The sequence below is a fragment of the Microcebus murinus genome, unplaced genomic scaffold (genome assembly GCF_040939455.1).
Source record: "Microcebus murinus isolate Inina unplaced genomic scaffold, M.murinus_Inina_mat1.0 scaf005_hap2_Mmur4.0, whole genome shotgun sequence".
Classification (NCBI taxonomy): Eukaryota; Metazoa; Chordata; class Mammalia; order Primates; family Cheirogaleidae; genus Microcebus; species Microcebus murinus.
In genome coordinates, this window is record NW_027438951.1 from 804548 (window position 1) to 819333 (window position 14786).

At 39.7% G+C, this 14786-nt stretch overlaps 3 protein-coding genes and 1 non-coding gene across 4 annotated transcripts; all 4 read left to right on the forward strand.

Moving 5' to 3' along the window:
* Positions 1-615: 615 nt before the first annotated feature.
* Positions 616-2753, forward strand: LOC105858881 (solute carrier family 25 member 36-like). The gene is made up of 2 exons (XM_012742281.2): positions 616-1221; positions 1309-2753. The coding sequence occupies exons 1-2, from the start codon at positions 839-841 to the stop codon at positions 1859-1861; spliced, it is 936 nt and encodes a 311-aa protein (XP_012597735.1). The 5' UTR covers positions 616-838; the 3' UTR covers positions 1862-2753.
* Positions 2754-2799: 46 nt separating this feature from the next.
* LOC142866412 (small nucleolar RNA U13) lies at positions 2800-2903 on the forward strand. The gene has a single exon (XR_012916391.1). It is a non-coding gene; the product is annotated as a small nucleolar RNA U13 (small nucleolar RNA).
* A 5087-nt stretch (positions 2904-7990) lies between these two features.
* Positions 7991-9250, forward strand: SMIM9 (small integral membrane protein 9). Its single transcript, XM_012742282.3, has 2 exons — positions 7991-8132; positions 9117-9250. The coding sequence occupies exons 1-2, from the start codon at positions 7991-7993 to the stop codon at positions 9248-9250; spliced, it is 276 nt and encodes a 91-aa protein (XP_012597736.2).
* Positions 9251-9788: 538 nt separating this feature from the next.
* On the forward strand, positions 9789-12353 carry LOC105858882 (peroxisomal acyl-coenzyme A oxidase 1). The gene has a single exon (XM_020284858.2). The coding sequence runs from the start codon at positions 9869-9871 to the stop codon at positions 11852-11854; it is 1986 nt and encodes a 661-aa protein (XP_020140447.2). The 5' UTR covers positions 9789-9868; the 3' UTR covers positions 11855-12353.
* Positions 12354-14786: the final 2433 nt, after the last annotated feature.

A 14786-nucleotide genomic window follows, 5' to 3' on the forward strand; every position in this document is an offset into this window, starting at 1 on the left:
TATAATAAATCTGCTTTGTTCTGCCATGCCCATGGCTAGAGTCACCTCAAAAGCAGTGGCACGAGAATTCCCGTAAGGGAGTGCCCCAAACCCTCCTGAGATGGGGCCGGTTGGGATTGCAAAGAAAGAACCACTAAACACCAGGGTGATCAGTCCAAAGCATTTATTAGGGGAATTTACAGAGTGGGCTGCAGTGTTTCCTTGGCAGACAGCAAGAGAAAGGGATATCCTACCTAGGTATGTCCACAGCCAGAGGTTCAGAGTATGGAGTTTTTATGAGGGTTTAAGGAATTTGGCTCAGGGCCTGGTCCAGTTTCTTTCAGTACTTTGGACAACAAGCTTGATACCTTTATCAGTGCCTTGCAATGTTCAAAGCCCCAGTTTGGGTTCAAGCCTGCTGGGAAAAACCCACAGCTGGCTTGGATCACAGAGCAGTCAAGGCATTCTGATTTTCAGTCAGGACATAAAAAGAATGTGGGGATACTGGGGGCCTCTACAAAGTCCCTTATTTTATATATTTCCTAGTGGCTTTGTTTTCTCATGAAACCTTAACTGATACATCACTATTGCCAGTTCTTGCCAGAACTTCTTTTATAAAAATGTTAGTCTGGGCGCTCTCGGGCTCGGGTCTGGGGCGCCGCGGTAGAGCAGGCGGCTGCGCGGCTGGAGCGCCGCGGGGAGGGCTGCGTCGGTTGCTTTCTGCAGCCTCGTCTCCGCCTGCTCCCCTCGCCGTCCCCGGGGCGTTGTGCGTCTCCAGTCCGGGATCCAAGCCGCCGGCCACAGCGGCCGGCCGGATCCGCGTCCCGCCTCAGCGCCCGGAGGACATGCTGGAGAGAGAATGAGCCAGAGAGACACGCTGGTGCATCTGTTTGCCGGGGGATGTGGTGGTACAGTGGGAGCTATTCTGACATGTCCACTGGAAGTTGTAAAAACACGACTGCAGTCATCTTCTATGACGCTTTATATCTCTGAAGTTCATTTGAACACAATGGCTGGAGCCAGTGTCAACCGAGTAGTGTCTCCTGGACCTCTCCATTGCCTAAAGGTGATCTTGGAAAAAGGAGGGCCTCGTTCCTTGTGTAGAGGATTGGGCCCCAATTTAGTGGGGGTGGCCCCATCCAGAGCAATATACTTTGCTGCTTATTCAAACTGCAAGGAAAAGTTGAATGGTGTATTTGATCCTGATTCCACCCAGGTACACATGATTTCAGCTGCAATGGCAGAAGACAAGAAATTAAATAGAAAATAATCCAAAATATTTCATAAATATGGATGTGCAATATTACTGGCCATAGTGCAAAAGGTGAAAGGTTTTACCACAATCACGGCAACCAACCTCATTTGGCTTATAAAGACTCGGTTACAGCTTGATGCAAGGAACCGTGGGGAAAAGCGAATGGGTGCTTTTGAATGTGTTCGTAAAGTGTATCAGACAGATGGACTTAGAGGATTTTATAGGGGCATGTCTGCTTCATATGCTGGCATATCAGAGACTGTAATCCATTTTGTTATATATGAAAGTATAAAGCAAAAACTACTGGAATATAAAATTGCTTCTACAATGGAAAATGAAGAAGAGTCTGTGAAAGAAGCATCAGATTTTGTGGGAATGATGCTAGCAGCTGCCACGTCAAAAACTTGTGCCACAACTATAGCATATCCACATGAAGTTATAAGAACAAGACTACGTGAAGAGGGAACAAAATATAGATCTTTCTTTCAGACACTGTCTTTGGTTGTTCAAGAAGAAGGTTATGGATCTCTTTACCGTGGTCTAACAACTCATCTGGTGAGACAGATTCCAAACACAGTCATCATGATGGCCACCTATGAATTGGTGGTCTACCTACTCAATGGATAGTATCGCATAGGGCTGCTGTACTACAAAGAGGGAAGACCAAAAGATTACAGTGGACCATGGAATATTGAAGCCAGCCTGATGGACAGAAGAAAAGTAGTTTGGGAACACATAGCTGTGCTTAAGTGGAAGTTTGGTTATAGGAATTAAAGTAATCATACCACATTACTTGGTCTTTCAGTAATGTGAATAAAACCTCGGAGCCTCCAAGGAAATGCCTTTAGAAGCACTCCTTTCTCAAAATTGCCATTTTCTCTACCATGTCTGCTAGACACAGTCGTGTTTAGTTGATTTATATCAGTGAGATTATAGTGTTGTTTATTCCATGAGCACTTTTCCAGTCTTCTAAACAAAACCATCCCTAATTATATACTGTACTGTAACTATCCAAAGATAGTATTGGCAGTCATAAATTTATAACTTCTGGCTTTTAATTCCTGTGAAATTGTAAAATAACAATAACAGTGAGAACCTCAGTATTATTTTCACATTTTCCTGAGAGGACCTGGAACAATATTTTAAATTATATACTATTAATAGTCATTGTTTTTGACAGCCAATGAAATAGTACCTAAGTATCTTGTGTATTTTTAGCATTAAAATGTTTTGGTTTCCCCTGCTAAAAGGTGCTTGATGTTTAGCCTAATATGGACATTTAAGTTGTTTGTTAACATATCAAACTCACATAATAGTAGTTTGAGACAAAATAAACTAGTAAAATGTTGATCCTTGGCCATCTCACTGACTTGAGCATGTCCTCATACCTTCTCTAATTTGATGGCACATGAATGAATGTAATTATCTCTTCAGTGACTTACTAGTGATAAACTTGAATTATTACCTGTTCATCATACCTAGGTATCATTTACTTAAAGTGGAAAAAATTTACCACTTTTGAATCTTTTTCTACTTACTTTCACATTAAGAATTTGAACTTTTAGATCCTTTTGTAGTTCATAAGCGTGATGATTGGGTCTTCACGCGCATGCGTGAGATGTGCCTCCCTCAAACCTTGTTACAACATCGGCACATTACCCGTCTGACGTGAAAAAAAAAAAAGAATTTGAACTTTTATTTCCAGGTCTTTATAGATTACATTTATTTTGTAGAGAAAATGGTAATTTCAGTTTTGCCCTTACAAGTTTTTTTAAGGTAACATTAATATTAATATTTGGAATAGTAGAATTACTACAGAAGAGAAGCCTCTGCTATCTGATCCAGCAGGTAGTGATCTTAATTGACTTACAGTTTTATAAATGAGCAAACTGTTTTGACAAGAAATTTATTGTGTTCTAGTTTCCTGAATGGTAAATCATAGATAAAAGCTAATTTGGGTTAAATGTGCTAATAGGATATAGCTTTTAAATTTTGCAATTAAGTTAACTGTAACTTTTAATACTTTAAATGTATTATATGTATGGTCCTTATAGAAATGTTTGCTATAATTCTGTTTAGAGATTTTGCCTATGGATGTTGCTATACTGGTGTATAAAATTTCCACAGTTACACTCCAGTGTGGTACTCATTTCAATATACCTGAACTGTACATTTTGTGCAATGGCTTTATCTTAAAGAATGACTCTTTGTGAATGCACTTTGTGGCCTTTTTGGGGGTGAAAGAGTAGGAGAGAATTCTGTTAAGATTTTCTTTTTTAAACTCTGGTCATATATTAGGCAGAAACAGTGTTCATAACGTTTTTCTGGGTTTTAGGTATGTTGTTTTGGAGATAGTCAATTTGAATGTTTTAAGTATTCCATGTACCCTGTGGTGTCCCCAACATTATAGAAAATTGCAGCATGTCATTGCAAGCTTTCTCTGCTGTAGGCAATGAAACATAGTTCCCTCTTAAATTCCCTTACCTTAACTTCCTTGTAGTCAACAATAACTGGATGTTTTTGAGGTGCTCAATTGGGATTTAAAATATTCCAATCTATTTGGAGACCAAAGGCAAAACTCAGTTTTCTTACCTTTGGAATTATTAATGCCTTTTCTGGTGAATTTCAGCTTTGACATTTATTGTGAGGAACATAACCAACACCTTGACCCCCCACCCCCCATGGGGTTTCTAACTTAAAATCTGTAGAGAAAATCTCAATCTATAGTGTTTGCCTTTTCAGGTGCCATTTATACTGCCTAGTATAGTGCCATTTGCCTTGTGAAGATCCATAAACATTTGTTGTGTTGAATGTAAGGCAAAGACTCTCCCTAGTCTTACTGATCTCAGTACCCCACAAATGATTAAGAATGATATGAAAACCAGCAGCTAAGAAACATCTTATTATTTAGTTGTAGCAAATTCATAATAAGTGTCCTTCAAGGATGAAAATGTATTCTTTCTATTTGTATTTAGCAAGTAAAGTTTATGTTGACCTTTAGTGCATTATAATTAAGCTTTTAAAAGTGAGTATTACATATGTACTGGAAGGAAAAGAGATCTTAGTTAGACTTTATTTGTGCAACAACTGGAAAAAAAGCAATGAGGTTTTTTTTTTCCCCCAACACAATATGCCATAGTTTATGTACAACAGAGATAATTCAAAAAAAGAAAACTGTAAAAGTTGTATGTAAAGTTTAACTCTGAAATATTTCTTTCAGGAGTTTTTTAATTGATTGAAATATTTTAAAAGAAATGCACATTTAAAGCATTAGGCTTTTTTTTTTTAACTGTTTTCATATGTTGTCTATCAGATAACTTTTATTTCTGGTATAGAGGTAAACATTCTTCAGATTTGATATGTACCATTATTATAGAATCTTCACAGAAAGTTGAATTGAATTTACCTGTAACTTATGGAAATGGTTTTCTAAATTTCAGAGTACAAATCTGAGAATTGCCAACCCTGTGATTGTAGGATACCATACAGTGCTTTTAATGCCAGGGAAAAAGCTGTATCACCAAAGCTTTGTCTTAATTCTCATTATGTTACTTTGTAGAATCAACCTTACTAAATGGGCCCCCTACAATGGGTTTTGTCTTTTTTTTTTTTTTTTAATAGAGATGGGGCTATGCTGTGTTGACCAGGCTGGTCTGGGACCCCCTGACCTCAAGCAGTCCTCCCACTTCAGCCTCCCAAAGTACGAGGATTACAGGCATGAGTTACCACACCTGGTCCCACAATGGGTTTATAACTTTGAAACCATGACAAGAGTATTAGATTATTTAATCCAGCCTTTTGTCTCCTAAAATTTAATGCCCAGTGGGGAGCAGCAACATTATATTAGGACCAGCAGTTTGGGTTGTTAAAAGCAAACGTTTATTCTTTTACTGGAATATAAACATTTCAGCATTTTTTGATATGTTTTAAATCACTAAAACTGATTTGAATTTGAAGGATTTAAGTGCTAGAAATAATCTATTCCTTACTATTCCAGAATTATTCATGCCTGTCTTTTGTTGTTTATGTGCTCTTCTGCCCGGGCTGTTAGTACTATAGGGACTCCTTTTGGTCTAAGTACAGTTCAGCCCTTTTCTCTAATATTTGATCATGACTTCAACATTCCTTAAGAATATAGATATTTCTGAATGATTTAAATTGAACGGAAACGTTGAGCGGCCTGGCTAGCTGTCGGAGCATGTGTCTCTTAAATTGAAAGGAATTTTAATATATAAAATACAGTGTACAAACTCTGCCCATTCAAATCTCTTTTCCATCATGCCCTTATATTTCCCATTAGTCTATATACTGATTTATATGCTACTCCTTTTAGAAACTAAATATTGTAGTTTTCCTTAGTTTTTGTGTTAATAGACTTTGAATGTGTACCCTTGTGTATATGTGAACAATTAAATTATGACTTATCAGTCATAGCTAAATAGTCAACTTCAAAAGAGTTAGTAACTCTTGACGATTCATGTGAGGTCTGCTATTTTTGCATTTATGTATATGGCTATAAATTATGTGCATTTACTCTATTTATGTTAACTAGCTGACTTTTACTTGAATTGTCAAAATTCAAAAAATTAAAATATGCTTATGGAAAAAAAAAGGTAGTTTGTGAGAGTTATTTGTATGTTAACAATACTAATCTAATATCTGTCATATATGCTGTGAATTTTATTACTTAATTTGTCATTAATCTTTTACTTTTTTAACAATGTTTTGTTATATGAAAGCTGTACAGTTTTATGTCATAAATTTACCAACATTTTCATTTATGGCTCTGGGTTTTATGACATGCTTAAAGAAGCTTTTTCCACATTAAGATTATAAAAATATCCACTCATATTTAATATATAGTTTTATTTTTGTTTAGTCCTTGTTGATCCATCTAGAATTTATTTTTCACATATTGTGGCAAAGGGCTCTCATTTTGGTGCATCCAAATGAATAGGAAATCATCCCAACATCATATTAAATAATCTCTTTTCCCCAACTGATGTGAAATGCTAACTTTATCATCCATTAAAGTTTCATATACACACTGTTATAAGGTGTAGTAGATGCTGTGTGGTGAATAAAATATCTTAGAATTCTTCAAGCCTAAGAGGGCACAGATACTGTGATGATGAGTTTCAGTATCAACACAGATGTTCATGTGTAGACACAAAAAGACATCTGTGTGCTTAGCAGTCAAATAGAGCCTGGGGGAGGGTCAAATGCAGTAGATGATATCATAAGGAGGGGTGGAATTCTATTTGGAACTTCAGAAACCTAAGAGGAAGACTCTGGCCAGATTCTTCTGAAGATACCTACACTCTGAAGCCTGAGGCCTAATTCATTGGCTTCTTTGGATTCTTTGGTGCTAAGCCAATTTTCAGGTAAGTGGCTTCCCACTGGAAGTGGATCTCAAACAGTAAATGAGTTTATCAGTCGTAAATGTCTTAAGTAATAGAAAGCCCAAATTATAATGGCTCAAATAGAAGTTTATTTTTCTCAAATCAAGCAGTCCAGAGGTAAACAGATACAGGTGTCAGTTTAGTGGCTTGGAAATGTCTGAGCCAGAACATATGTCATTTTCTTCAGATAATGTTCAAAGCAGCACAAAGGGAAAATGGTAGCACCATCTCTTTTATCAAGACAGCAAAAAGCCTTCCCAAAAGTTACCTATCAGATTTTTATTATGTTTGGGCCATGCAATGAACAGTATATCTGCCAAAATTCATCATTCACTCAAAAAATAATTATTGAGTACCTGAATATCCTACATGTGCTAGGTTACTGTTCAGCAGTGAACAATACAGACAAAAATCTCTGTACTCATGTAGTATTATAATTAGGAGAGGCATAAAATAAAATGAACAAGTAAAATATATTATGTTAGATTCTGATAAGGTTTTTGGACAAAACTCAAGCAGGTAAGGCAATGAGGAAGTTTGTGGGAGAATGGTACAATTTTAATAAAGGGATCTCAAGAAAATTTGCATTGAGAAGGTGATATTTGAGCATCTGAAGAAGATGAGGGCATAAATCCTGAGACTATGGAAGAGAAAAGCATTCCTTGGAGAGGGGATAGCAAGTGATAAAATCCCCAAGGTAGGAACATGCCTAGCTTGTTCAAGAGGAAACAAGGCTGAGTCAGAATGATCAACAGAAGGCTAATAGGCTGTGAGGCCAGAGAAGTAACCAGGACATAATCTGACCTACAATTTAACAAGATCTCTTTGGTGGCTGACTCAGTGCGGAAGAGTCTGATGGAGTCAGAGATGATAATGGGTAGCACGGGAGGTGGTGTGAAGTGGCAAGATTCTGGATACAATTTGTAGATTTTTCTGATGGATAATGATGTAGAAGGGAAAAGGAGAGTCAAAGATGTTGCCATATGTTTTGGCCTGAACAGTTGAAAGAGTTTCTACTAACTGAGTTGGGTAAGACTGAAAAGGGATCAAGTGAAGAAGGTAATGTCAGGTATTAATATCCGAACTGATAGAGCATAGTAAGGTTTTATTTTATTTTGTTTTTTGGAGGGGGGACATACATTTTGTTTTGGAAACTGACCGTGTTCAGGATTCACCTGTGTAAGTCAGTGAATTAGCCTTGTGTTCATAACAGGTGGGAAGGTTTTTGCAATAACAACTAAACCACCACTTCTAACTTTCCAGACAAAGCTGCTGTGGGAAAGAGCTAGGGACAAAGAAATCGCCCCTTGACAGAGTGATCTAGGAGCACCAGCCGCAGCTAAAGGTGGAATCCATGGAACCCCAGAAGCTGCTGAGCCTTGGATTTCTGCTGTGCTCTCTGACTTGCCTCTTGTTGGAGTTGGTAGCTTCCTCTCCTTCACCTTTATCTGCTTTGAGAATACAAGAGAAAGCAGGATCGAAGCCACGCTCAAGGGGTGTGTTTGCTGTTAGGATGAATGTTCCTATCTTCATAAGACATAAGATTCCTGTCTCAGGTCAGGAAACACTGATTTCATGTTTAAAAATAATGTTCACAGGAAAGCAAACTCTTCCTGTTTAGTTCAACTTAGTTTAAACAATCATTAACCTACCCACTGTGTGCCAAGACCTTTGCTGGACTACATAGATTAGGAGTTGAACAGCCCCTGTTATCAAGGAGCTCATGGGCCTGGCATGGTGGCTCACGCCTGGAATTCAGCACTCTGGGAGGCCAAGGCGGGAGGATCACTCAAGGTCAGGAGTTCGAAACCTGTCTGAGCAAGAGCGAGACCCTATCTCTACTGAAAAAAAAAAAAAAACAAATAGAAAGAAATTTTTTGGCCAACTAAAAATATATAGAAAAAATTGGCCAGGCATGGTGGCACATGTCTGTAGTCCAAGCTACTCGGGAGGCTGAGGCAGGAGGATTGTTTGAGTCCAGGAGTCTGAGGTTGCTATGAGCTAGGCTGACACCACGGCACTCTAGCCCGGGCAACAGAGTGAGACTCTGTCTCAAAAAAAAAAAAAAAAAAAAAAAATGGAGCTCATAGATGGGCCAACAAAGCCATAGCAGGCAACCTTCCAGGGAGTATGATTAATGTTCCCAGAAGACAAGGCAATAATTAAAATTGTTCGGGGGAAGGAGTCAGAAAAGATTTGATAAAAAAGGTGAAATTTGAAATAAACCTGATGGTCCACTGACCCACAGCTTAGAGGCTCCCAAACCCCTGCTTCCTACATGCACTCACATGCTGCTCAAGTGTCTTGCTGGTGAGTGGTGAACCCTCTCAACTCCATGCTACAGAAATTTTTGTTTTCCTCTTTCCTTGGTGTCAAATCACTTCTTCCCCTACTTCCTAAAGAAAAGACCCAACATGTCTAGCCTTTACTTCATCATTTACTTGACCTCTCCTCAGTGAATGTCTATGCTTTCTCTGCAGACAACTATAGGGCCTGGCTGAGCAACTTCAGGGATTACTTGTGGGATCTCATCAAGAGCTCTATACCTCCAGCAGCCATTTTTGCTTTTCTTATCACCACAGCACTAATGGGGACCCTCTGCTGCCTCACGTAAGCTTCGGTGGTAACTTAGGAAGGGAGGAGAGAGGAAACATGAAGGGGGCACAGAAACACTCAGGCTCCTCACTGATCTGCACATCTGTAATTAAGGGAAAGTTTTACGTAAGGCAATTCTGGGAGCAAACTCTGAAAGGCCATACAACTCACTTTTAAAACTTCTCTACTTTTTCTTTTTTTCCCTCCAACTTGCCCCACTCATTACCAATGACTGACAGGTAACATTTAATAACCAGTATTTAGAACTGATCATTTCTTTTATTAAGTTCATTAACTACTAATTTTGCTTCCCTTTGGCTCAGGAACTATACTTGGAAAATATATAATTAACTGTGTTCTCAATTGCCTGAAAATTTACCAAAATATTTATCTAAATAAATCATATGAAGCCAAAGAGATTCCTAAGGAAAACAAAATAGTCAAACTAAATTTTGTTAATGCAATTGGCATTTACCAAAAAGTGACTAGTTGCCTGTTTCTGTCCTGGTTGCTAGAGAGACAGAGAAATAAGACAATTAAAAAAATTACAAGAGGGTCGGGCGGGCGGTGGAGGTGCGGACGCTGGTTGTCTTTGCTGCTGCCGTCGCTGTCTCCTTTGCTGCCGCTGGCAGTCACCATGAACCCAGACTTGCGCAGGGAGCGGGACTCCGCCAGCTTCAATCCGGAGCTGCTTACACACATCCTGGATGGCAGCCCCGAGAACACCCGGCGCCGCCGGGAAATCGAGAACCTGATTCTGAACGACCCAGACTTCCAGCATGAGGACTTGAACTTCCTCTCTCGCAGCCAGCGTTACGAGGTGGCAGTTCGGAAGAGTGCCAACATGGTGAAGAAGATGAGGGAGTTTGGCATCGCAGACCCTGATGAAATCATGTGGTTTAAAAAACTACATTTGGTCAATTTTGTGGAACCTGTGGGCCTCAATTACTCCATGTTTATTCCCACCTTGCTGAATCAGGGCACCACTGCTCAGCAAGAGAAATGGCTGCTTTCATCCAAAGGACTCCAGATAATTGGCACCTACGCCCAGACGGAAATAGGCCACGGAACTCATCTTCGAGGCTTGGAAACCACAGCTACCTATGACCCTGAAGCCCAAGAATTTATTCTCAACAGTCCTACTGTGACTTCTATTAAGTGGTGGCCTGGTGGGCTTGGAAAGACTTCAAATCATGCAATAGTTCTTGCCCAACTCATCACGAAGGGGAAATGCTATGGATTACATGCCTTCATTGTACCTATTCGTGAAATGGGAACCCATAAGCCTTTGCCAGGTATTACTGTCGGAGACATCGGCCCCAAATTTGGTTATGATGAGATGGATAATGGCTACCTCAAGATGGACAACTACCGTATTCCCAGAGAAAACATGCTGATGAAGTATGCCCAGGTGAGGCCTGATGGCACGTATGTGAAACCCCTGAGTAACAAGCTGACTTACGGGACCATGGTGTTTGTCAGGTCCTTCCTTGTGGGAGAAGCCGCTCGGTCTTTGTCTAAAGCCTGCACCATTGCCATCCGATATAGTGCTGTGAGGCGCCAGTCTGAAATCAAGCCAGGTGAACCAGAACCACAGATTTTGGATTTTCAAACCCAGCAGTATAAACTCTTTCCACTACTGGCTACTGCCTATGCCTTCCAGTTTGTAGGAGCGTACATGAAGGAGACCTATCATCGGATTAATGAAGGCATTGGCCAGGGGGACCTGAGTGAACTGCCTGAGCTTCACGCACTCACAGCCGGGCTTAAGGCCTTCACTTCTTGGACCACAAATGCCGCTATCGAAGCATGTCGGATGGCTTGTGGTGGGCATGGCTATTCTCATTGCAGTGGTCTCCCAAATATTTATGTCACTTTTACCCCAACCTGTACCTTTGAGGGAGAAAACACTGTCATGATGCTACAGACAGCTAGGTTCTTGATGAAAAGTTATGACCAGGTACACTCAGGAAAGTTGGTGTGTGGCATGGTGTCGTACTTGAATGACCTGCCCAGTCAGCGCATCCAGCCACAACAGGTAGCAGTCTGGCCTACTGTGGTGGATATCAACAGCCCTGACAGCCTAACTGAAGCATATAAACTTCGTGCCGCCAGATTAGTAGAAATTGCTGCGAAAAACCTTCAAACTGAAGTGATTCACAGAAAAAGCAAGGAGGTAGCATGGAACCTAACTTCTGTTGACCTCGTTCAAGCAAGTGAGGCACATTGCCACTATGTGGTAGTTAAGCTCTTTTCAGAAAAACTCCTGAAAATTCAAGATAAATCCATTCAAGCTGTCTTAAGGAATTTATGTCTCTTGTATTCTCTATATGGAATCAGTCAGAAGGCAGGGGATTTTCTTCAGGGGAACATCATGACAGAGTCTCAAATTACCCAAGTAAACCAGCGTATAAAGGAGTTACTCACTCTCATTCGCCCCAATGCTGTTGCTTTGGTTGATGCCTTTGATTTCCAGGATGTGACCCTTGGCTCTGTGCTTGGCCGCTATGATGGGAATGTGTATGAGAACTTGTTTGAGTGGGCCAAGAAATCCCCACTGAACAAAGCAGAGGTCCATGAATCTTACTATAAGCACCTGAAGCCACTGCAGTCCAAGCTCTGAACTGTCACAAGGACAAGTTTAATCTGCTCCAGAAAGCAGCTGTATGCAACTCCATTTATACCTGATGCACAAATCTGTGTGAAATCTTCATCAAATTCAAATAGCTATATAGTAAATGATAAATTGACCCCTTTCCTCTTTTTATAAATGAAGGGAAAAAATGAACAGATTTCAGAGATTAAATGAAAAAACCAGATGTGTTTTTAAGTGCAATTAACACTGAAAGAGATCTGTTAAGCATTCAGAAAAAGCTTAAGAAATGCAGTATGACTTGCATTTGTAATGCTGCTAATCCCAGTAGGCCATAACTTTTGATAATTAGCAGAGTTTAACTACTAAGTAGTTAATTATTTTCACATTTTAATTGCTAATCATTGGCTATATAAGTGTTTTTAAGCAAAAGTATTTTTGAAGTAGGATAGAACCCTTCAAAGCTTTCATGCTAAATGTTCTACCATTCCTACTGTGGGGGCTGGCTGAACAACAGGACTGAAGAAAAGGGATTCGAAGGAAAAAAAACTAACCAGAAAACTTAATGTGAGTGAGTTTGTGTTAGAGCTTCTGCTGCTTGTCTTCCTTTGCTGATGGATTGCTTCTATCTTCTAACTATTCATAGTAGCATTTTTCCAACAACTGGACTTTTTCAGCAAAGACCTACTGCAGAACCACTGTCTCCTGTAATTATGAATTAATATTTCATTTGAAGGATCCTGAAATTGTTGCTCTAGTAGCACTACAACTCCCTTTGTCTCCAGCTTCTTGGGAAGGAATAGGTAGCAAAGTTATCTACATAGGACTTTTGGCAACTGCTGGGACCTCAATCAGTGCTATTTGACACCCCCCACACACACTTTCCTGGAAGAGATACTAAAGAAAAGAGGGAGAAAAATCACAGTTCCTTCTTAATAGAACAAATGTAGGGAGAGCTCTCAGCTATGGTACTGCTGTAACTGTAGGAATGATATTAACTAGATTTTCTGGGACAATCCAGATTTCAAATATTTGTCATCTTGGCATTAAAATACTTGGAGGTTACAGTATTTGGCATTCAGAAAATGTCACTTAGGTCACCTTACACACAGAAATAACACCCTTTGACGCAAACCATGTTTCACTTCTTAGTTCAGAAAATATTAATCATTGAAACTATGGCTAGAGGATAAATGAATGTTTCTCAGATTCCATATTTTATTAAATGTATAGCTTTGTCTTCATTATATTTCTAGGAGCTTAATCTGAATTGCTAAATTGTCCTTTCAGTTGAAATTTATATAATCATTCTATATTTAAAACTTAAATGTGCCTCTTAATTTTTTTCTTAAAATCCGTGTAAAACATCATAAGTCACTTGAATTTTTTTTTTTTTTTACCTGTTTATGTCTGTGACATCTGCCTCATGAAACCAGTTGTTCTAGAATCAGTCCTGAGAATATAGTATAATTCATTGGAAACAATTCCTCTCTTGGGACCTGACATAAAGTCTATCTCAGGAGAAGTGATAATATGAGATTTTTTAGGTTACAGCAGAAATACTGTATATTGACACAGCCTTACTCTTTCCACTGGGAGAACTAATTGATAATTAATATTGAAGATTAACTCTGTGTTAATCTCATTTGAGTCTCTTGAAAGTAGTTCAGATTCTAGAAAATAACAAAGTAAATTTAAATGGCTTAATATTGACCTTTTAAATGTAGAATTATTTCAAAATTAGTGTTTCAATACCTTATTCACAGATGAATGTATCTGTGGCCAGGATCTGAGGATGTTTGAAATGACACCCACCTGCGTAGATCTGGGGTCTATCTTGGCAGGTTTGAATTGTAAACACTACAGAGCCACCTTCAATGCAGCACCTCAAGTTTTATTTAAAAGCTAAATCTGACATTTGATACTATTTTTATTAACATTGGAATGTTTTGTCTTGAACTTTATTCATTGTAATCAAAGAATAAAAATAAAGTAAAACCTCAAAAAAAAAAATTACAAATTAGTAAGTCAGTGCTGTGGTGGAAGATGGAGTCCAAGTGGCGGGCACCTATGAAAGTGATCAACAAAGGTATTAAAAGAGGTGAGGGCCAGGTGCAGTGGCTCACGCCTGTAGTCCTAGCACTCTGGGAGGCTGAGGAGGGTGGATTGTTTGAGCTCAGGAGTTCGATACCCAAGAGCGAGACCCCGTCTCTACTATAAAGAGAAAGAAATTAATTGGCCAACTAATATATATAGAAAAAATTAGCCGGGCATGGTGGCGAATGCCTGTAGTCCCAGCTACTCGGGAGGCCGAGGCAGGAGGATTGCTTGTGCCCAGGAGTTTGAGGTTGCTGTGAGTTAGGCTGACGCCAGGCACTGTGGCCAGGGCAACAGAGGGAGACACTGTCTCAGAAAAAAAGATGTGAAGTCAAGGAATAGTTGGCCAGTTTGCAAGAAGAAATAAAAGGGAATAGAGGCCAGGCGTGGTGGCTCACACCTGTAATCCTAGCACTCTGGGAGGCCGAGGCAGGTAGATTGCTTGAGGTCAGGAGTTCGAAACCAGCCTGAGTAAGACAGAGTGAGACTCTGTCTCTACTAAAAATAGAAAGAAATTAATTGGCCAACTAATATATATAGAAAAAATTAGCTGGGCATGGTGGCGCATGCCTGTAGTCCCAGCTACTCGGGAGGCTGAGGCAGCAGGATTGCTTGAGCCCAGGAGTTTGAGGTTGCTGTGAGCTAGGCTGATGCCATGGCACTCACTCTATCCTGGGCAACAAAGCAAGACTCTGTCTCAAAAAAAAAAAGGGAATAGAGAGTAGAAATGTGAGGTCCTATAGGGTTCAAAAAGCCAAACTTCATCTGAATTCCCAGTGTGTGATGGGACTATCCAAACCTCACATGTAATAAAGTGGCTAAGGGCAAAAATCAGATTAAAGGTGTGGCATTGCTGATGGCTCCT

Coding starts and splice junctions, on each gene's coding strand:
- LOC105858881 (XM_012742281.2), top strand. CDS start 839: ATGAGCCAGAGAGACACGCTGGTGCATCTGTTTGCCGGGGGATGTGGT. Junction 1,222..1,308: donor ATGATTTCAGCTGCAATGGC/AGAAGACAAGAA, acceptor GCAAAAGGTGAA/AGGTTTTACCACAATCACGG.
- SMIM9 (XM_012742282.3), top strand. CDS start 7,991: ATGGAACCCCAGAAGCTGCTGAGCCTTGGATTTCTGCTGTGCTCTCTG. Junction 8,133..9,116: donor ATCGAAGCCACGCTCAAGGG/GTGTGTTTGCTG, acceptor CTTTCTCTGCAG/ACAACTATAGGGCCTGGCTG.
- LOC105858882 (XM_020284858.2), top strand. CDS start 9,869: ATGAACCCAGACTTGCGCAGGGAGCGGGACTCCGCCAGCTTCAATCCG.